Raw genomic sequence first — 24,089 nt, 5'->3', positions numbered from 1 at the left:
GTAGAAGACATAGCAGCAGACTGGGGAGAGGGATGAGAGAAACCCGATATCCGGGGCGCACAAAATAGGACTAAAAAGTGGATACATACACACAAAAAAGTGGAAATTAAAACAAAAAAGATCAGCTCGCCAACAAAGCAGTAATAGATGCAGACATATCAAAGGAATATGGGAGAGAAAGTAACATCCGAACAAATTCTAAATGGCCTGAAAGAGGGCAGACAGTAATATGCTTTATAGTAAACACAATCTCCGAATACTGTAAAGATGAACACTCAGATTTATTGAGAGAGTTTAAAAGAATGGTTGATTAAAATCCAAGACTACTAGCTGAAGCAGAACGTGATAATTAAAATGGAGGAAATAAAATGGTCTGAGGCAAAACTTGTCCTTTAATAGCCAATAAAGTGGGGTGGGCTATAAGACTATGTCACCAAGTTAGTAAGCCCATGTCGTGGCTCCCCACAGCAATACGTTTCACTCGTGTGAAGAGAGAACATGGCCTTGACACAGTTAAGCAAGACTGTCTCTGACAGCAGCTTCAGTCAGGTAGGACCCCGTTATTTCCGTGTGTTTCCAAGGCCCACCGGAACTGACACGAAGCGACGATGCAAACAGAAAATGAGAGGAAATTTAACCCGTGTAAGACGATGCCTGGCAGGTGTGCTCACAAGCAGCCGCCAGGACTGATGCCACGCCAATCACTCCTGCGGCCAGGCCAGCCATGTTTTGTCAAGTTTTCCACGATGCTCCATTTCCTTGCAAAACATTCACATCTTCCATAGCGTTTATGCAAATGATAGGGGCAGTGGAAGCATAGAATCGAGAGGGTAGGCAAACGAAACCGATTAAATGTGCTTGCTTTAATGAGAACAGTGGATTGCTATCAGATCACTATTAAGGTAACAAATAAACCGACTGGGAGCGATTCTGTGGTGTAACTCTTAGAGTGAACAGTAAGACATAATGCAGTGTTTCCAAGCTTGGCTCTCCAACAGCCAAACGCTGCGTGATTGACTTTTAGATCTGGCGCACGTTACACTTTAAAACTGAAGAGGGGTGAACTGTGTGTAAAATGTGAGCAGGGCACGAGTCGGGGTACCACGCGGGTGGACGGCATCCCCCCACTTCTTTCCGAGGGCTTTTTAGGGTGGACGCCGTCCACCCTGCTAAATCAAAACCGCGTCCATCATTACAAACGGCAGTCCCGCCCACCTGCAACATGCCTTTCCAGCCTAAAGTCCTCTCAGTTTACAACCCAAATATCGCCCTTCCTTAAGACACTTTACACAGCAGCAAAGGAGGAAGGTTAAAGTCAGTCGTTCCTCACATCCTTAATACCGCCTCCTCCTCCTTTTCCTCAATACACTCCCCTGGGCCATCTCCCGGTTTCGTTTCCTCGGAAGCAAGGCGTTTCTGCCCGCGAGTTTACCCTTATGCGTCACAAGACCTACTTGTTTCGATTCCTCACGGCACTCGCTGTCACTCCGAGGCAGCCGGACAAAGCGCACCGAAGCAGCTCTTTAGACATAGGTACCAACTTATGTACGGCCCTGGGTCCTCGGTCCCGAGCGCCCATGATGTTTCAGCTGAGGGAACCACCGACCCCCAGGCATCCCCCCCCCTAGCAGCAGCAGTGTCTCAGCTGAAGTGCAGAGAGGGCAGTGTGCAAATGAGCTGGGTGACCAAATGGCTCCAAGCATGGTGGACTGCGTCCCCCCACTTATTTTACCAGGGGGACGCTGGACTTCACTCTCAGGCCACTGGGACGAGATTGAATGGTTGTTCAAGGACTAACCACTCCATATCTTCTGCAGTATGTTTTATCGTCAGAAAGTGGTTGGCTAGTCGTGTGGCCTGTTTGTTACGCCTAATGGTGCTTTTGTGTTCCTGGATTCAGTGAGGTACCTAGTAGATACCAGTTTACAACAAACACCCAGATGATGAGATTCCGCCAATGGGTGGGCTGATGGGTACTTTCCTTATACCTTTCACATATTTTTTTTGCTGTTCTCTCTCCTCTTTCTTTTTTGGCTACCCCTCCACACTACATTTGAGTGTATAGATACGTGTAGCCCCTTCTAGACCCTTAGCATCCCCTGTGTGTTTTTGATAGTCAGATTGGGGGATAGGATGCAAGCCGGTCTTTAACTTTCATTTCCCCTTAGACCCTTCCTTACGGTTTGTTTTCTGTCTATTTAGTGCAGCCATGGCTGTGGGTCTTTTAGTGTAGGCTAGCTATAATAGCATTGCCTTTAATTTTCCTTCGGGTGTCACTCGGTGGGCATACATGATGGCAGACTTTGCAGGCCTATCTTTTGATGACGAAACTTTATTATCTATTCTTACAGAGAATCCAAGCATGTTGGATTCCATACCTACTACCGGACCAAGTCCTCCAGGAGACTGGGACACTATACTTAATTTAAAGAAGTGCCATACCCGAACCATTATACGTGGGCAGATTATGGCTGAATATTTACACGGCAAATGTGCCCCCACGGGCCTTCTGGTGACTAACGACCCAAGATTATTTCTCACAGATAAAGCTTTCATCAAAGACTGGTCTTTGATCGCGTGGTGATGCACCCGCGATTGGCTGATTCTTATAATTACAACTGCGAAAAGGGTGGCTGATGCCATTCTCATTGAAATACAAGTATTGGAGGGCCAGATCAAAACCACACTCACTACCAAACAATTCCAGAAACAACTAGACGAGACTAATAAAACGAACAAGGAATACAGAGATCCGATTTTCTTTGCAAAGATTGAGAAATTCAAAAAAGATTTAGCGAAGTTCTCCCATGAGAAAATTTACCCATACACCAGCGAGTGTTACACACCTCCGGATTTTACGAAGAAGGGTAAAAGCTATGGGTCGAACTACTCGACATCCTCTTCAGACCCAGACTCTAGTGACTCCGATGCAGGCACTAGTGGACGCCTCAATGGAGAGGGCGAGGTCAATATAATCGACCCAACCGCAGGCGAACTGGACAAGGTAATTTTTACCAACAAGGCCCTTGGTGGCCGCCAGCTCCGTGGGGATACCCACAATTTCCACAACCTATGCCCCAGTACCACCCGCAGCCCCAATTCTACGATGGCCAGGTTTTTTTAGGGCAGGGCCGTGGCAGGGGCAGACGGAGGGGCCAAACTCAAGTACAAGTACAGTGGGAAGACGAACAAGATTCCCCCAAACACTCGCAGCAGACGGGGCCAGTGACAATCATTCCAGGTAGCAAGGAGGATCTTGTAGTCAACTTGAGCTCACGCCCATTGACTGCAACTGAGCACCAAGTCCTTAATAAAGGACTTGGGTTTGTTCCAACACACAGTGGGGATGCTTTCCAGTTACGAGGCGAAGTTGAGAAATTCTTTCGGCTTCACTTTTTCTTTCCTGATAATACAAAAGATCAGAATCAGACTGACACTGAAACCAACACGGGCCTCAAGAGGAAATCAACATTTATCCCCCTTTCTCCAACAGGTACCACCGATGGTTGGAGCATTCGAGAAAGCCGTAATTCATGAGATCAGCTCTTTGGATCTGTCTAAACATGACAATTTTCAAAATCTGTCTAGGGCCGAAAAAATGTCGATAGATATATTATCCAAAGACGAAAATATCACGATCAAACCCGCCGATAAGGGTGGTGCGATAGTCATTCTGGACACCACCACTTATCGAGCTGAATGCCTGAGACAACTAGGAGATACCAACTCCTGCACACTACTCACGACAGATCCCACTACTAGGTTGACCACTGAGATTAAGAATCTAGTGGAAGAGGCAAGTGCAGAGGGCTGGATTACATCTCAAGAAGCCCAATTTTTGGTTACTACACATCCAGTGACCCCCATACTTTTACGCTCTGCCTAAAATACACAAAACAACAAGGCCCCCCCCTTGGACGACCTATTATCTCAGGCATTGGGTCTCTTTTAGAACCCCTTTCATCCTTTGTTGATTTCTTCTTGAGACCTTTGGTGCGGACTATGCCCACCTACCTTCAGGATACAAAAGACGTTCTTCGTCTTTTGCCTGAAGTGGATTTCAACATCGAGACTGACATTCTTGTCAGTTTCGATGTGGAATCACTGTACACCTGCATTCCGCAGGATAAAACCCTACAGGCTGTCAGGGGTCTACTAGAAGCACAAGATCATGAAAGTATAACACCCATTCATTTTATCATGGAGCTGGCTAGGCTTGCCATGACCGATTTTTTTTTTCCAATTTGAGGACTATCTATATCGCCAGACATCGGGCACCTCAATGGGGAGTATCTTTACCCCGAGCTTGGCAAATTTGTACGTTCATCTTTTCGAGACACAGCATGTACTCAACCACAACAATCCGTATTACCAACAAACGGTGTTGTGGAAGAGATACATTGACGACGTGTTAGTAATATGGCGTGGAGACATTGCTTCTATATTTGCTTTTCAGAATTGGTTAAACACCCACAACCAATTTCTTAGATTGACGGTGGAATACAGTGAGACAGAGCTTCCTTTTCTGGATTTACTCATGGTCCCCAAAGATGGCCACCTAGCAAGTAAATTATATCGGAAGCCCAGGTCTAGGAATTCCCTGCTCCGATTCGATAGCTACCACCCCCGCTCCCTAAGGGAAAATTTGCCTTTCGGACAATTTCTAAGGGTCCGTAAAAATTGTTCCGAAAAATCTGATTTTGAGGCTCAGTCCAGTGATTTATCCTCAAAACTTAAGCGACGACTTTACCCTGGTGCTTTGCTAAGAAAAGCACGTAAGAGGGCCTCAAATAAACATCGAGAGGCATTGCTAGCTCCACCAGTTGTAAAACCCCCTCTGGAGAAACTGACTTTTGTTACCACCTTTAGTACAGTTTCCACACAGGTACAGAAAATAATTCTAAAGAATTGGCGTATCCTGAACACTGCCGGCGTGAAAATTCTACCTCCACTTTTTTCTTTCAAAAGAAGTTCTAACCTACGAGACAACTTAGTACACACTAGACCCCGGTCCACTCCACAAGAATCAATCACGACACTGTGGAACCTCCCGCCTGTCCAAGGCCACCATCCATGTGGCACTTGTTCGGTATGCCCACAGACCAAAAAAACCCTAACAGTCGACATCGGCACATCACGTCCTTGGGTGTTAAAACGACATACCAATTGTAACAGCGAGAGGGTGATATACTTGATAACATGCCCCTGCTCTCTCCGCTATGTTGGCATGACGTGTAGAAAAGTCAAGCTTAGAATCCAGGAACACAAAAGCACCATTAGGCGTAACAAACAGGCCACACGACTAACCAACCACTTTCTGACGATGAAACATACTGCAGAAGATATGGAGTGGTTAGTCCTTGAACAACCATTCATTCCCCAACACGTTAGTGACACCTCCCGATAAGTTCATAAAAGAACAAAAATGGATTTTTAAATTGAAGTGTGACACAACAGGGTTGAATGACAAAATTCCATGGACTCAACTTTGACGAACTAGTTTTATTGACAACTCTTTGACATCTGAACTGTCCTCTGGTCGTCCCCTTACTAATTTAAACATGTTCGAGCCCATGTAATAGTCCTCTTTCTTTGGACTTACAGCTATAGATGACTGGTTCTAGCAAATTTTGAGTGCCAATACATATATAGTGCAGCACGGATGATGATGACAATAGGTAGCTCCTGTCTATGGGCATTATAGGGTGCATATGAGACCCCACGTTTCCCACCTTTGCGGGCTCCATTTTCCCTTCTGTCACGTTGATTGTAACCTCTGCACTTACTAGTGGAAAACACCTGATTTCCTTGTTTCCCCTCGTTTTTGATTGGGCCGGTCTGTGTGACTGTTCTCTGTGATTGTTTGTACATCCTATCGCTAATTTGTCGATCGAGACTCTCCACATTCACCTCCTTGAGTGCATTAGAAGTTGGGTAATTGTGACATTTGCAAGGATGCACCATAAGCGCTGTCTGCAGATTGCGCATGGTTTGCGCGTCGAAACATCTAGTGAAAAGGATTTGAATAATTGTGGGTTTTGTCACGCTTGGTTCTGTGCCGCCATGGGCCGAGGAATGTTTTTCTCTGACCCGCGCTACTTGATCGCAGCGGGCCGAGGTAGTACGTACTTGGCTCTTTGCCGCTGGAGAAGCGACCAATCAGTAAAGAGGGCTCACCTACGCAAGTACATCCGTCTTCGAATTAGATTTTGTGTTCCATTTTCCAGAAACTTTGTTTTTGTTTCTGGTTCCGGTTTGCCAAAGTTACTAATCATCGAATACGAATACAAATACGAGTATGACCTGCTTCCACTCCGGTCCGCATCCCTTTTTGGATGAGATTTCATGTTCCGGCCTCCAGAAACTTCTGCTTTTGTTTCCGGTTCCGGTTTTTGCCAAAGCAACCAATCACCAAATACGAGTAGGTCCACGACCTGCTTCCACTCTGGTCCGCATATCTTGTATTTAGATGCCCAGGCCGCATTGTCCGTTACCTTCCCCTCGGCTCAGAAGGCAGCCGGAGGTACCGACGGACAGGTGGGTGGCCGCTTTCTCGTATTTCTAGCAGAACGTTGAGGCAGTTGCTTAATAATGGCTCCACTTTTTACTCGTATTTATTTGCAATTTATCTAGGAGCACCAATACTCAGCTTCCCTGCATCTACAATCCTCAGGGTTTTTTTCTGTATATACGGAGATATGCATTCTATCTCCAAGTTTTGCCATCTAAGAGTAGTCGTTCTGTTCTTTGTGGCATTAAATATTGATGTAGAGATACATCGTTAGATACGATGGAGGTATACTATCTTTGCTCCAGCTTTCATCATATATATATATACTTTTCATATACTTTTCATAAACATCATAGCAACAAAATCTTTAGTGTTGCATGCACCGATCACCGAGGTATGGCATGCTGAAGTCGCCATCTCCCTTATGTTTACTCCACCCCAGAAGGACTTTTTAGAAATGGTTTAACAGAGGGAATCTTGACATACGCTATTGTCTGTTATTACAAAAAAGTTTTTTTCCCTCTCCATCTTCTTAGAGCGGGGCCTCTCTGACCTGAGCGAGCGCCAGGCGAGGTGAGGCTTTCTCCATACAACTTTATGGGTGAGTTCCCTTCACAAATGTTGAATGTGGATACACGTTTACACATACACATATGTATTGTTATTTGTTTGGATATATTTGTCTTTTGTTACAGGAGAGAAGTTTCCTTACCATGTTCTGAGACTACCATATAGTAATCCACTAACGGTAGGTCTCTCTTTTCCTTGCATGGTTTATCACAATTTTCACTGTTGCAGTAGTGTAATATTTACAGGTCCTGAAGAAAGCCTTGCTAGGCTGAAACATGTTGACCATATAGTTCCAACAATTGATAGTAGTATTTGTTTGACACACTATCATCACTCTGCTTTTAATCTTGCCGTTGTGTTGACCCCCCTAATAAAGTCTTATCTTTGGCACCATAACAGGCAATCTTAAATACCACTTTTCTATTACTATACACTTTTTGAGCACTGCAACTTGTTTTCCCTTACAGAACACAACCACATCCCGTTGGCTCTCTCTTACTGGTGGATCTAATACTAGTATTCCTCATAATACGTCAGTGAGGTACCTAGTAGATACCAGTTTACAACAAACACCCAGATGATGAGATTCCGCCAATGGGTGGGCTGATGGGTACTTTTCTTATACCTTTCACATATATTTTTTGCTGTTCTCTCCTCTCTTTCTTTTTTGGCTACCCCTCCACACTACATTTGAGTGTATAGATACATGTAGTCCCTTCTAGACCCTTAGCATCCCCTGTGTGTTTTTGATGGTTTGTAGTGCCCCAGTTGTCTTCCTGAATGAAAACAAGGGCAGGCCGCCAGTCTAGGAAGATGCACTGAAACCAGATGTGCTCAGGTCAGCGCCGTCTTAAGGTCAGGACAAATGATGCGTGAAAACAAGCGCGCCCACGCTGATGAAAAACATATGGCCCCAGTGCACCACTGCTGCCTCCCGGGAGCAAAACACTCTGGGAGTAAACCTTTCAAAAGTAGCTGGGACATCCACACGCCTTTGGCCAATTGCGTGCTGAAGCCAGACGCAAAGGCCAATCGCATGTGAGCACCACACGCACAAGCCTCTTCTAAACCTGAAGAAAGCTGAAGTGATTCCAAGAGGTCGATTTCCTAGTGCAGCGCATGCGCTGCTCTAGGCTCGACCTAAAAACGAAAGCAGGTAAACCTCAGAGTGTAACCAAAAAGAAAACAAGTAAATCGATGATTCTTGAGTTCCATTTCTTTCACAGGCCTGGAGAGTCGACTCCAGACGATGATTCCATGAGCATGTGCTTTTGCGGCATCGCCTGTGTGCATGTGCTCAGCCTACCCTTTCCAGTCTTCGCTTCTTTTTCCTTTTCCTTTATCATGATGTTATTATCAAGCAGACATCAACAGAGGTGACAGCGGGCAGGCGGGGGGGGGGGGGGGAACTAGAATTACTAAAATTTCTATGTTATTCTTGTGTTGTCAGTCCTCTTCTCATATACTCTGTGGGCAGCTTCCCAAATATCACTTTCTCGCTTACTATGCTGTGGTCAATCCCCTTCTTTCATGCAGCAGAGGCATTTCGCAAACATCCAGCATTACTGGAGGAGCAGCGAAGATGAATGGTTAGGATAGTATTTAGCAATCCCTGCAGGATTCTTCAGGAAAGTATGACCAGAGTGTATGCAGTTTCCCCCATTGTATGTCCAAGGCATAAAGCACAGGTGCTTCTTTGTAGAGCACCTCAAGGATAATGCATCCTTGCAAGGCAGTCTATCATGCCATGGACCCTTACTACACAAGCATGAATAACAGCATGGAGAGGAAGCCACCAGACAGGGCACAAATAAATATGACAACATTCTATCCAATAGTAAATATGTCCTTTACATGAAAACTTGAGCGAAAGAGGGCTATTGGCACACTAACTTCTCACAAGAAAAGCAAAATGTGCTGAATATTCCACATATACTCTCAAATAAATACAACATTTTTCCTAAGTATAAATTAGTGCTTCGAAAGAAGAGCAAGAGAAACCAAAGTTAGAATAAATGTCCTGCATTATATAAAAATCAGAACTAGCTGTCAAATGAATAGCCTGCTCTAAGAACTGCCTAAACTTTGGACAATAGCGTACGGTTATTGCACAGAAAGTTGTTGTAACTTGCCAACATGCGATGTCTCAGAGATGAGAAAAAAACAGTATTTTGTGCCGCAAGTCTGATTTCATTTGAAGCCATGGGCTCAAAACACTTCAATGATCAAAGCAGACAGAACAACAGTCAGCTTTCAGACTGGATGCCTCTTCTGGGCAGGGAGATGCAAGTGGAGGAGTCCATCATCATCATCTATTTTCATGACCTGGCTGTGCATGGAGTACACCTGAAAGAGATGCCTGACAATACGGGTCTCTTTGTGAGAAAGCCAGCAAGACCTTACTATTTCATTTACTACGCTACTCTAGAACGTGTTCCGTTCTTACGATTACCTTCTAGATAGCCATTTGGTACCAGTCTGAAAATTGCAGTAAGCAGCATTTCTTGGTCTGCATGCACCCAGTGAGAGCACTGTGAAGCCCTAAAATATAATATTTAAAAACGTTTTCTTTTATAGAACACTATTTGCTGTTAAACAGGATCAGCGTAATTCAAACTAAGGGCCTCAACAATTACACATTATTTAAAGAACATTCTTCATGTATAAGGAAACCAGATTAATAAAAGTCCCTAGCAGCCAACGTCAGACTCCCAACACTTGCTGTAATGCTGACTTAGTGTATCAAAGTACTTCTGTCTGCTTCTATAACTTTTAGGATTTTTTATCCAGTGGACCTAAGGTGTCAAATAGCCATGACCTCTAGAAACATACAGCCAAGCTAACGCAACCCACACGGAGTAAAAACATTTTTTTTTAAAACACAACCTCCCCGGCAGGTAATGAAGACAGACTTCGGAGGCTTTAGTTTGGTGTGTGAGCAGTCAGTGGTAATTATTATAATTCCGAGGAAATGGCTGGGGGCATAAAACATCACAATTCTACCACAGAGACAGATGCATTCAATGGTAGGTGCACCCAATCTCAGTTTTCCTATGCACTCACCTGTGATTGGCTGCAGCTCCACAAGGGCACTAGACCCCAGGCTGTCCAACACCTGGTAATGGGTGACCGCCGCCTGCGCACCAGGCTTCAGCCGGGTCTTCACCGTTTTACCATCACTGCCGGAAACTCTGTAGTTTGGTGCCAGTGTCATCTAGATCAAGAAGCAGGACAAGACAGGTCAACAGCAGAATTACTAACAGCAAGAGAAATGGAAATAAATGTACGCATGCCAGTCAGTGTGCACTACAAATTGAGTGAGTAAAAAAAAAAATAATATCACTGGACAGAGTGGAAAAAGGTAGTAAGCTCACCTTGTAGTGTGGCTGCTGACCCTTTATCTCCTGCTCCAGGATTGGGATCTCAAGGATGCCCTCAGAGGGTACAGGGACTCCAACGCTCAATGTCCTATGCAGAAAATAAAGGTAACCAGGCATTACAACACATCCTGATATGGCATCCTGAACTCAGCCCATCCAGAACCGTTTTGCTGTATATTGTTATAATTAATTCCCCACTGCACAACGAAACTTAGTCTCTGTCTGAAGCCGATCTTTCAAACTGAGAGTAATTTTTTAAATATAAAACTACTTATGGGTTGAACGTTGCTGTTAATTTGTTAGAAATCAACCCATGTCGATATCGAATCTTCGTGAAACTGCAAAGGAACAAACACAGGCACTAAAATGTAATCCGGATCACTATGGGTGGCAGCAACTGAAATCACCGCAGAGATAGAACCCCTTCGGATAGGGTATTGATGCCTTGTTTAAATATGAAAAACTCGAGACTTAAGGAGCACACGGTTAAAATGTAAAGTAGTTCAAACCTATCTACTCAAGGATCATGCTACCTGGAATATAAGAAGTGGAGAGTCCATGTACAGTAGTGGACAAGCAGGAATTTGACTTCTCTTGCTGACTTTGTCCTTTTGTCCCATTTATTCCACAAGAAGTTTTTGCCAGCTTGCGGAACCTGAGATCTCCGAGTGATATACCAATCGCCAGATTTGTTCGAGCTGAATTTAGAATTCTGATTGGCTCAGTAACAATAGTTACTGAGCCCCTCTTTTGCATGCCCATTTTGCTATTTAATTCATTTCTGTAGCAGTGATGTATATGTGATAACATCTGACCAAGGAACACAGCAAAGGGGAGATTATAGTGAGGGAGAAGGGCTGTTAATAGCAAGTCCCACCTAGTTTACATAGCACCATAGCAAGAGGGCTAGTGCATCACGTCTGTTAAGAGTATAAAAAGGAGGAGAGTGGGTGGCTGGTTGTTGGTACTAACACACTAGAAATGCAATCAAGCAGCCTTTAGGTTGATCAAGAATATACACGGTCAGATCCTGTGGTTATGGTGTAAAGTGAAAAGGAGTGCAGCTGACCAATTCAGAGTGGACTCAGAACAAAGGCATCTTTAGGGCGGCTGGAATGGGTACTGCAGAAACCAGTGGTTACCAACCGTAAGTACCAAAGAACCTTGTGACCATACACGTTCACCACGGATATTGTCCTGGAAAGAGCCCTAGAAGCTCATTGAACTTTGGTGATGTTGGGCAATTCCTTGCTTTTCTGGGTAATTCTAGCTGGGCTGCACAAGGACCTTGTGGACCAAGGGTACTAAATCCTAGTAGGAATGTCAAAGTAGAGTTTCAGTCCCTTGGACTTGGGGCTGGTCTTCCTCTGGATCACAATTCTTTTTCACACCTCTGTGGACAGTGCAGCGTCGTCTTTAGCAAAAGAGTTTCTCGAAAGTCTACTGGTCACCAACCTTTTAAAAGTAAGCAACCGAGCCCTGTCTCTGGCAAAGTGTGTCTCTGTGTTGTTGAAACCGATACTCTACCTGAAATCCAAACAAACACAAAGTCATTGGCCCAGACAGTCAATATTCATACACTTTAAAGGCACTGGAGGGAAGTCTGACCAAACCAAAAAATAGAAGCATTCTTCAGAATTCAAGCTCTTACTCTAATCCAGATTGAGCGAATCTTTCTACTTTGGCAACTGCTTTTGGTTGTTTGCTCAGAGGTTTACAGCCAGACTGCTCAAATCACAGTGCCCTTCACTGAGAAGTGAGAGGGGAGATTCAGTGGAGCAAGAGAGAAACTGGGTTTCAGAGGAAGAATGAAGATTCTTCCTAGTCCAGACAACCACAGTATTGGGGAGACAGTCATACGCAGGGTGAGTCTTCAAGAGAAGAAGAAAGCCTAAAGGTTGGGTAGAGGTAGTTGCAAAGGGTCGAAGCATTGATAGAAAACAGAAGCCTATTTATTTCCCTGTTAGCATCCTGGATCTGCAGTCTCACAAGGGTGTGGCTAACAGTGTTGCAGAGGCAGCAGGAGACAGGCAGTCTGTCCGAAAGTCATTTTGTTTTTTTTGGTGTAATTGGATTTGTGTTTAATGCTGAGCAATACAGGTGATTTAGAGCTAGAGCAGGAAGAATCCCTTTGAGGGTAAAATACCTACACATGTTATGGAGGCTAGGCCCTCAACAAAAAGGGCAGTTCTGGTTTTATTACTCCCCACAAGAACAAATTAATATGACCGGTCAGATAACTAGTTTCTCCAATAGGTTGTATTATTTTACAGGCATGCTTCAATGTTTAACCTCCGCTCAGTTTTTATGTGGAGTGTCTTTGGAATATTTACTCCTCTAGTGGCTGTGCAAACTCACGTCTGGCTTTACGTACGATTAAGCCTCAAAATAAATGAGTAAACCTGGCATCTTTTCTGGCGTAAAAACTACCAAATAACAAAAGCCTCTACTTCAGATCCCTTGAAGGGTACTATAAACCAAGAAACATTTCAGATGTCTCCCGGTTTCACAACTTCATCAATCACCAACACAGATCCACTAGTGGTAAGAGGTGGACATATCAAAACGTCTTCAAGAGTTTTTAGCATCCCCTGTCCTTGTTTCAAAGTCACTGGAATGGCACCATTCAGGACGGCTGGAATCTGTTGGTGTTCGATTCCCTCTACCACTGTATCGGTCATCCTCTTTTCAGTGTGCTCACCCAGTACCTCAAAAGAGTTGATCCAACTTCAGAAAGAGCTATATCTTGGTACCATAGTGCTATTAACAGAAACAGAAATCAGCAACATTTCTATTCAGGTTACTTTGTGATAAGATAAACCTGCTGAACATACACACTACCCTAGTCTGAGTTACTACTGGAGTGCTGAAAAGAACTGTAAATAAACTCTTGCGCAAAAATCTTATTCAGGTCAGTCTACTCGACCATGTTCAATCAGACTTGAAGAAAAGTCATAGAATATAGACAGTGGAGGTTGCTAACATCTAAAGCATTAATCAACAAGGGTGACCCAACCAGGCTGGTTCTTTCTGATCAATACTGTGAATTACCCCTTGCTGTTGGGACCCACAGATAACCACCCGCCAGACCATGAGAAAACGTGTAATCTGGTGGGAGGGCGGCATTGGTGGTGTAGGAACAGGCAGTGGCAGCCCGCTCCCACTCCGCCAATGTTGTAGTCAGGCCCCAAGTCAGAAGGTAAAATCTTTTAACAGAATGAACATGGTTGGTGTATCCAACCTGTGCTCTATCATGGCTAGCCACAATTTGCAACTATTCCCTGGTCTACCACGGTCACTGACTATCATTGGAACTTTGTGATTCTTAGAGCTATTTCTACTTAAAACGTATAAAAGTCATATCTCTGGTTACCCTCATTGGAGTTAGTCATTTTGGTATCCTTTTATTTGTAACATTTTACTCTATTTTTCTAATTCAGTTTGGGATTTTTCTTGTTTTGCATTTCGACTTTATTACTGTTTTGATACTGCAGAAATACTTCACACATTGGAATTTTCTAACTGGATAACTAGGACCTACCTGCTGCATTCACAAATCCTTTGGCGTCATTTTAAAGTACTGCAGTATGGATGTGTGAAAGAGGATGGTCTACCACCAAGACAAGATTTGCATCCCTATGTAAAAGGTGTTCATACTTGTAGATATAATTCACCAATGCAAACGTATTTACAATTAGGGCAAAAGTTCTAAAGAAAAGAGTGCGCTCCAAGCTCAAGTTGCATCATTCAATTATTGCAGTTTAGAAATGTGTTAACATTTGCAAAATCTAACACTCTGAGGCTGCTAGTAATGTTCCCAGTATGCTGTGTGATTATATGAAAAGACGAAACTTGAAGGCAAGTTTGGCATTTGTCTGTTTGCAAAATAAAATGTGCAAAAACAAAGTTGGGCCCTGAAAAAAAAGAAAAAAGCGTTTTGCTAAGCAACTGTGCAGTTTTGAAGATGCTTTTTCTGAGTCAACTGGGCATGCTGATACTTGCAACAAAAAATAATAAAGAGAATGCGTGTAAAACCATAGTTGGCACCGTGAAAATATAATAGGGGCTCCATTCTTAAAGAATGTCACAAAAGTGTTCCCGCACTGGGGACAATTACCGACTTTCAGGAATTCGTATGAGTTTACAGACACAGGTCTGAAGACTATACTCCTCGCACATGCTTGGGAATTATGTTTTCACATGAGCAAATATACATGTGTATTTGCTCATGCAAAAATCTACTGAGCAATTGCCACAAAAGTCTTTCCCTACACCCCCTTTTTTCTGATGAATATTCGAAAAACATGCAAGTCTGTGAGTGTGCAAAGATTCGCAATACATTCCAACCCCAGGAATACTTACTTCCTAATTCCAACCACCGTATCTAAGTTTCCAGAAAGATGGCATAATCAGAGCCTTACTGGACTGTAAAACCTAATGGAATCTAGAGTAAATGGGGAGGCCATTATCAGAGATTTGATATAATAAGGAAGCCCCAACAATGTGTCACCTCCTGCATGGCACCAAAAGGGCCAAGTGGATTTTTTAATAGTACAGACAGATTTCAGAACTATCCAGTCGCCTCGACAAGTAGACCGTTTATAAAATCCCACACCCCTCAAAAGGGCTGTGGCACACTGGCACATTTTGGAGACACAACAAGCAGGAAGTACAAGAACTCGAGTTAAAAGGGACAAATAAAATCTGAGGAGACTAAGGAACTTGTCAAGGAGAGAAAGCATATTTGATCCCATTCCTTCAGGCACACAAGTGGAGGAAAATAATTAAGGGACATGCGGTGGCATAAAACCGGCACACAATCCGAGTTTGCATGCAGGCTGCACTTCCGTTTTTGCAGGTGTCTCTTTCCTTGTCTAGTCCGAAAATGGCATCTCAAGATTGCGATGGAATGAGACAAGAGGCCACAAAAGTGATACAAATATAGAAAATGTGTAAGCCTCCGTTAGCGAATGCCAAGACTGGCGACCAATCCCTGTTTCTTAAGATTCAAAATGCTTTCAGTTGTGGCAGATGTAAGCAAGAGGCCTCCTGAGCCAGAGACGGGTGCATTAGAGCATGGGGTGGTAGTGGCATGCTTTGAGTTCCCTTCTCAGAGCCAGACATTGTCCTCTGGCAGCCCCTAATGTGAACTAATGTTATAACCGCCATAAACAATATTGGTGTGTTTGTGTAGCAAAATTCATGTTTTTCTGAATTTTGTCTGCCTGCTGCGGTGTACGCTCACCGTTTACTAGACTCCCTGTGCCCTCCCTGTGATTTAATTCTGGACTTCAGCCTAAACATGACTGCTACAGGGCAATACAAAACAACCTGTATATATCAAGATTACTACAAGCCAAAGGCCCTAACAGCATGGGGTGCATGTAAAAAACAAAAGACCACCTTGAGTTCAGTTCACAGAAGTTCTTAGTGCTCCAGTATCTGAGCAAGCTTTGAACTAAATAGAAACCAAACAACATAGCACCATTATATCTCATTTGATTTCTGAGGGAACATATCCTACAACACATACCCATATTTGTATTCTGGCACACTACATTATTCAGCAGTCTGAAGAAGCCCAACATGAAACATGAAAACAAATTTAGGAAAAGATTATTTGGTTTAATCAGAGGGAACTTTCACAGAAAGATGGAAACCAAATTCTTTCCCTAGCAGCAATCAATGTCTGTGAAAGCCTGTTCTTGAAGAAATACCTCACAGCTCTGAACTATGGACAAAGGACCATTCAAGCTCTGGGGTGACTGGTGATTTGAGGAGCTTGGGTTCAGACTCAATAAATAGCTCTATGGAGGTGCACTCCTTCCTCTTTGTCCAAGAGTCTAAGAAGCAATGCATACATTCATTCATTCATATCGCCCAGTTCAAGAAGCACTGGGGGGCACTGTCCTGTGAACGATACACAGATTATGGACAATGAATAGCATGTACAAGTGAGTTATATCCACTACATCTTCTGACGCGTAGGTTATTAGGAACATGCATTTTCAACATTCTCTGGAGGGTGTTCTTATGCAGTAATCTTTCTCACATATCACTTGTATTTCTCAAGGAGTCTAAAGATACATGTGTATACAAGCTATGCGTTAAAAAAGGAATCCATTGACAGGAACTGATTTTAAGAGAGTTGATGACCTAACGAGGAAGACCTCCAATGAAGATTTCAACAAGCACTGAGTGACTACATTTGTTGGCATGGGTGAGACTTGCCTGTTTAACACCCTTGCCTGCTGGCTCAATGTCGGCGACTCCTTTTTAGGGCTCGCCTGCTGATGCGCTTCAGCGCATAGCTGGCGAAGCTCTATAGGGGCTTATCCAGTGTTTATCCACTGGCGATTCCACTGGCGATTCCTTCAAGTGCATGTGCTTTTTAGGTCATTGCGCTTGCGCAAGCCCTAAAAAGCGCGTGCACAATGCCACCAGCCGCCTGCCTGCCTGCCTCGCATTACCACATCAAAGGCAGCCCTCCGAGCGCATTTCTCACCCCCTAATTATTCACGGCCGGCCGGCAGGCACATCAAAGGCTGCTGCTGCCGTGACTCGCATTTCTCCTCCCTCCTCCCCTATCACTGCCCAGGCCGGCCGTACTTTCTCTTTACAAGGGCCCCCATTCCTGAATCACTTGAAATCTCTCCACATTATTTGCATTTTGTTAATTAAAAAAATTAACTTCAACACAGCGTTGCACATTTTTCTCGACTTCGGAAGGATGAGTCCCAATCTCATTTGTACAAAGTGTTGTAATGGGATTATTGGAGAGTTAGAGAAACGTGCTCACAAGTTACATTTTTATGCATATCATCTGAGTAAATAAACAATAGCATGGTGCCGTTTGCGTCCTTGACTTGATCTGGTTTTTATTTTTATTTTGCTATTATTCTCACAAAGGCTAAGAAGGTCTGCCTACTTTAGTATTAAGTGCTATACGTCGCATAAGCAACAGCTAACCATTCACTCACCCACGCAACGCCACTCACCCATGCAACGCCACTCACCCACGCAACGCCACTCACCCACGCAACGCCACTCACCCACGCAACGCCACTCACCCACGCAACGCCACTCACACACGCAACGCCACTCACACACGCAACGCCACTCACACACGCAACGCCACACACACACGCAACGCCACACACACACGCAACGCCACACACACACGCAACGCCACACACACACGCAACGCCACTCACACACGCAACGCCACTCACACATGCAACGCCACTCACACATGCAACGCCACTCACACATGCAACGCCACTCACACATGCAACGCCACTCAACCACGCAACGCCACTCAACCACGCAACGCCACTCAGCCACGCAACGCCACTCAGCCACGCAACGCCACTCAGCCACGCAACGCCACTCAGCCACGCAACGCCACTCACACACGCAACGCCACTCACACACGCAACGCCACACACACACGCAACGCCACACACACACGCAACGCCACACACACACGCAACGCCACACACACACACGCAACGCCACACACACACGCAACGCCACTCACACACGCAACGCCACTCACACACGCAACGCCACTCACACACGCAACGCCACTCACACATGCAACGCCACTCACACATGCAACGCCACTCACACATGCAACGCCACTCACACATGCAACGCCACTCACACACGCAACGCCACTCACACACGCAACGCCACTCACACACGCAACGCCACTCACACACGCAACGCCACTCAGCCACGCAACGCCACTCAGCCACGCAACGCCACTCAGCCACGCAACGCCACTCAGCCACGCAACGCCACTCACACACGCAACGCCACTCACACACGCAACGCCACTCACACACGCAACGCCACTCACACACGCAACGCCACACACACACGCAACGCCACACACACACGCAACGCCACTCACACACGCAACGCCACTCACACATGCAACGCCACTCACACATGCAACGCCACTCACACATGCAACGCCACTCACACATGCAACGCCACTCAACCACGCAACGCCACTCACACACGCAACGCCACTCACCCACGCAACGCCACTCAGCCACGCAACGCCACTCAGCCACGCAACGCCACTCAGCCACGCAACGCCACTCAGCCACGCAACGCCACTCACACACGCAACGCCACTCACACACGCAACGCCACTTACACACGCAACGCCACTCACACACGCAACGCCACACACACACGCAACGCCACACACACACGCAACGCCACTCACACACGCAACGCCACTCACACACGCAACGCCACTCACACACGCAACGCCACTCACACACGCAACGCCACTCACACACGCAACGCCACTCAACCACGCAACGCCACTCAACCACGCAACGCCACTCAACCACGCAACGCCACTCACCCACGCAACGCCACTCACCCACGCAACGCCACTCACCCACGCAACGCCACACACACACGCAACGCCACACACACACGCAACGCCACACACACACGCAACGCCACACACACACGCAACGCCACACACACACGCAACGCCACTCACACACGCAACGCCACTCACACACGCAACGCCACTCACACACGCAACGCCACTCACACACGCAACGCCACTCACACACGCAACGCCACTCACACACGCAACGCCACTCACCCACGCAACGCCACTCACCCACGCAACGCCACTCACCCACGCAACGCCACTCACCCACGCAACGCCACACACCCACGCAACGCCACACACACACGCAACGCCACACACACACGCAACGCCACACACACACGCAACGCCACACACACACGCAACGCCACTCACCCACGCAACGCCGCTCAGCCACGCAACGCCGCTCAGCCACGCAACGCCGCTCAGCCACGCAACGCCGCTCATCCACGCAACGCCGCTCAGCCACGCAACGCCGCTCATCCACGCAACGCCGCTCATCCACGCAACGCCGCTCACCCACGCAACGCCACTCACCCACGCAACGCCACTCATCCACGCAACGCCACTCATCCACGCAACGCCACTCATCCACGCAACGCCACTCATCCACGCAACGCCACTCATCCATATGCAAAACGAAAAATGTCAAACTCTTCTATTGCGAGACCTATTGCATTTTCAATGCTTGTTCTTTTAGAAAGCAATGGTTCTCAGAAAATGATAGTGACCCGTCAAAGTATTATTGCCATGTCATAAAGTGGTTTTTATGTCACAGGAAGTTGACACACAGTGATGCTGCTCCTTCCTTGTCTGCCTGCTGTGCTGAGATGGATGAATTGGAGGTGTGCTGAATGGCAAACAACAGGTATGCGCATGTGTCTTCGTGTGATATGGGTTTTCTTGCTCACTTGAAGGACCATCCTATTTTAGGCACCCTCACTCTATCTGTCCATTGCATCCATCTTCACTGCTGAGCTCGAAGGCCTGAAGCTGCTCATGTGATATTTAATATAGTTATCCCCTTCAGCTCTTTACAGTAGTCTTTACAGGAACAAACTCTGCTTTTCCTTCGAATGAGCAAGTTTTGGGGACGAGCTGCCCCCAAATATTCCCTCCGAAAGCAGAACAAGCGAGGGCTGAAGAAGATTTCTAAAAGCAGAGAGGAACAAACCCAAACTCCACCAGGAAGATCTAGCAGCTGGGTTGCAGCACATGATAGAAGTCACATGTAAAAAATGCAATCAGGAATATGCTGGGTAGGGTAGGAGCACTTCAGGAGGCACCAGGCTCTGGGTGGAGGAGAAGGCAGACCCCCCCCCCCCCCGAGGATACTGCAGCATAGACTTGCAAATTATGCAGCCCAAAAATGGAAATTTTGTGGCCTTATTGCAGCACTTTATTTTACAAGTAATCATTCATTTTCGGCCTTAAATCAATGGAAACTGTTTTAGCAGAGTATTACACTTCAAAATAGGCATGTTTAAACTATTTGAAACTCTACATAAGCACTGCTCCAATTAGAACTTCATGAGAGGGGTCCCTATTTCTCCATGGGATGTTCTCACGCCCATGTATGCACCCGTGCCAGGGTCCCACTGCCTTCTGGACCTGTGAAGCATGACACCTCTTCCTCAGACGCCCTAGGGCACAGGATCATGGTGGGTGGAGGTGCATTGTCACGGCTTATGAAAGCATGATAAATATTGCTCTAGGCAGATTAGTGGCATGGGGGTGGGGGGTAAACCGTTTCCCAATACAGCCCCCACCTCAATAGGACTTACAGGTGCCGAGTGTTCAGGCTACACCCCGAATATCAGACTATTCCCACCACAACTCCTTTGTGAGCAACCCCCCTCCCCAGGCAGTGGAGTCCCCCGCCCACACACACACAATCAATATCTGCAGGGTTCATTACTGTGCGTGCACTTACTGTCCTTAAATTTGAATACATAACTCAGACCAAAAAGTGCGCTGGATATTTTTCAGTTTAAATATAGTTGACTTTCTAAAACTCCTATAACCCCCGTCCCTTTCCCAAAAATAATTTTTACTTGCGACTTCAACAAATGGAGCACTATGTGGTGCCATGTGGTATCCACATTAACAGTGCCGCTAGAGCCATAGCACACAGAGGCCCAGATATGCGGGTAGGCTCACATTTCTGTGTTAAATAATAATGACGCACTCATTAACTTAACTGCAGCTACTGCACCACTAAGAGTTAGGCAGACCAAGTTAGTAAAGAAAAAACACTTTACAGTTAATGTACACACACAATAATTTATACCGGCATCTCCAGTGTCCCATCTCTCACCGCACAGCTGTTGCACTGAGTTATTTGTAGATATGTACAGTGTTCTCCTGAGACAATAATATGGCTCTAGAGGGGGGGTCACATGGAAGAAGAAAGAAGTGCTGACCACAGTACTGACCAGCAGGAAGCATGTAACTGAGAGTGGCTTTGAAGCCTGCCGATGATAAGAAATGGCCGGGCTCCAAACCCACTAACAATGAACAAAATGGTGCTAAGAGACCGCGCATGCGCGTTCTACACGAGACCAAAATAAGAAATTCTGAAAGTTTTGTGCAAGCGTTTTGTAAGAAAAGCCAACTTACAAACACAATAGCATATTCGGGTCTCAATTTGTTCAGTTTAAGTGTGACAGGCCTGCTTGCTTCACTTGAGACAACTGCTGCACCTTTGGTTACCGTTTTGTCAGACTGACTTTCCAATCAACTGCACCACCGTACTCAGACTTCTATGCGCCCAGTGTTTCCCTGTCTCTTGACTTCCCATATAACCAGTTTTACGCCTCTTTTCATAAGTCTATGGCCTTAAGCCTGCATACGCGGCAAAGGACTGTAGGAGTGTGTAGGCATCATGAAGTGCACCAGAGCTACCATTCCTTAGAAGATGGCCGCCGAGTAGGAGCTCCTTCGTCGAGCTCCTGGGTTGGGGAATACTGAATCAGTGTTTATCCCCTGTTTTGCCTACCCATCTGACCCGCCGAGCATAACCAACTGAAATTTTGCTTAACTACAATTACCTGAGTGTAACTGGAACAAAAGAAAAATTATTGCATCAACTTACCACAGGACTCGTCGATGACTGGCTCGGACTTCCTCGCATCCTGGCCTTTGTCCTGGCTCTCGGACCGGACCGACATCGCCTCCTGTGATCTCGAGACTGAACTGTCTGCCGTGCTGTTGGCTCTTGCTGCCTGAATCTGCTGGGGCTGATTGATGGAACTGGTTCTCCGGGGCCCCGCGGTCGTTGTGCCCGATCCACTCCACGCCCTGGGTCCTGGCTCGGGGACAGCGTCGACTTTCCCTCGTGGGATCGGTGGCAGCTCCTCGAATGCTCAGACCCTTGATGTAGGCAGGGCCGTGGTGCTGTTTGCGCCCGCTGCTTGAGCCTTTGGCCAGATGAGACATTGACTTCTGGGACTTTGTTCTCCCAGGTTCCTGCGACCTTCTCGGAGCCCCGGCGGCCTGGCTGGATTCTATGGCTCAGTCTTCAAATATCCCGACTTGAGCCAATCAGTTTATCGGGGTTTCTGGACTGCATGCTGGAGCGGACCGTTCAGCTCGCGCACTGCTTCAGGACTGCACAGCGCCCAGTAAGTTATTGCCCGGGTCCCTGTTTGCTGAAATCCTCTTTCTTGTGCTGACCCCGGCTTTAGGAGTTGGGGCCTGTTTGTGCTGATTTGCTGCACAGCCCACGATCCTGGTGGAGCCCAGGCCCTCTGGCGGAGATCGGCCTTGTGTTGAGCCCGCCTTCGGCCTTTTGGCTGCCTGATATGATTCCTCGCGGTGCCCCTGCAGAGATCCGGCCGCTGCACTGACCGGCTGTGGGTCTCCTCGAGACGAGGAGTGAACTCCGGACTTCTCAAGTCCCCTCCGCCCTGCTCTTGCCGGCTGACTGGTCCCGGGTGCTTCCCTCCGGACTTGAGCGTGGGGAGCCCGGCTGGGGACCCTGCCTGTGTGGACGGCTGCATGTGCCACGGCCCCGTTTTGATGAGGGTCTGGACTTCTTCTTGGGGGTCTGTGGCGGATGGTTGCCCTGTATGCTGTGCACTTCGAGTGGTGCCCCTGATGCCTCCGCGCCGGCTGCAGAGGAGCGACGCGCTCCGGTCTTCATGCTTTGGCTGCCTTGCATCCTGGTGAGGAGCGACGCCCCTGCCCAGACATTCGGCCCGGTACCGGCCGCGCTGCCCACGGGTCTTCCTGGCTAGGGCACAGAGTGGATTATTGCGGAACTACCGGTGGCTGGGGGACAGCGCTCGACCCCCTCACTGGTCTATTTGCCCTGTCTTTACCGATGTGGGAATCTAACTTTGGGATCCCAGTTGGACCGACATGATCTGGTAGCGCTGAGTAACGATATTAACTGATTGGGACATTTCTATACCACATCCCTCATGAGAGACAAAATGGCGTGGAATCCATGATCTTTACTTCCTGACCCCTTAAGATGGACGCTTAGCAAACAACAACAAACGTCCTGACCACTTATCTTTTTTCTCCTGAACCACAATGACCCTATACTGACCTATCTAGACCTGCTAGCCTTGAGCGACACCTAGTGGTCCTATCCTGAACTTCGCCCCTTAATGCTTATCTTACATGACCAGCTATAGTCCTATTCCTTTCAGACCTGCTAGCCGTGAGCGCCACCTAGTGGTCCTTTCCTGAACTTCGCCCCTGAATTGCTTATTTTATTAAGTCATACTAGGTCCTATCCTGAACCTCGCCATTCAATGCTTATTTTATATGACCAGCTATAGTCTTATTCCTTTCAGACCTGCTAGCCTTGATCGCCACCTAGTGGCCTTATCCTGAATTTCGCCTCTCAATTTGTTTATTTATATGACCAGCTTTGTTATTTCCTTTTCATGACCCCGATAGGCCTCTTTCACCCGATGTCCTATTACATGCACCTATGTTCATAACCTACCACTATCCCCTACTATGCCTCCTCTTCAGCTATCCCAACATGGCCCAAACTCCTGGTCCATTCTCTACCCCCACAACCTCTCGAAATACGCAAGAAAAAAATTCAAACACAACCTTCTCGTCCTTAACCCTGAAACTCTCATTGTGGACAACTATTACAGCCTGACCGCCCCTATTACTACCAACTACATCTTCTATTCCAAACGCCCCTCTAAATGGAAAAGCGTTTTCCTACAATATCTCC

The 24,089-nt window shown here is 46.5% G+C and overlaps 1 protein-coding gene across 1 annotated transcript in view; it reads right to left on the bottom strand.

The window, feature by feature from the left end:
- The window catches only part of RPUSD4 (RNA pseudouridine synthase D4), a 105,979-nt gene that overhangs the window by 5,732 nt on the left and 76,158 nt on the right, over nucleotides 1–24,089 (bottom strand). Inside the window, exons 4-5 of the mRNA XM_078652677.1 lie at nucleotides 10,456–10,549; nucleotides 10,145–10,295 (exon numbers count right to left, since the gene is read on the bottom strand). Coding sequence (XP_078508803.1) covers nucleotides 10,145–10,295; nucleotides 10,456–10,549 — 245 coding nt within the window. The remainder of the gene's footprint in view (nucleotides 1–10,144; nucleotides 10,296–10,455; nucleotides 10,550–24,089) is intronic.

The sequence above is a fragment of the Lissotriton helveticus genome, chromosome 7 (assembly GCF_964261635.1).
Source record: "Lissotriton helveticus chromosome 7, aLisHel1.1, whole genome shotgun sequence".
Classification (NCBI taxonomy): domain Eukaryota; kingdom Metazoa; phylum Chordata; class Amphibia; order Caudata; family Salamandridae; genus Lissotriton; species Lissotriton helveticus.
This window is presented reverse-complemented; position numbering and strand designations above follow the sequence as displayed.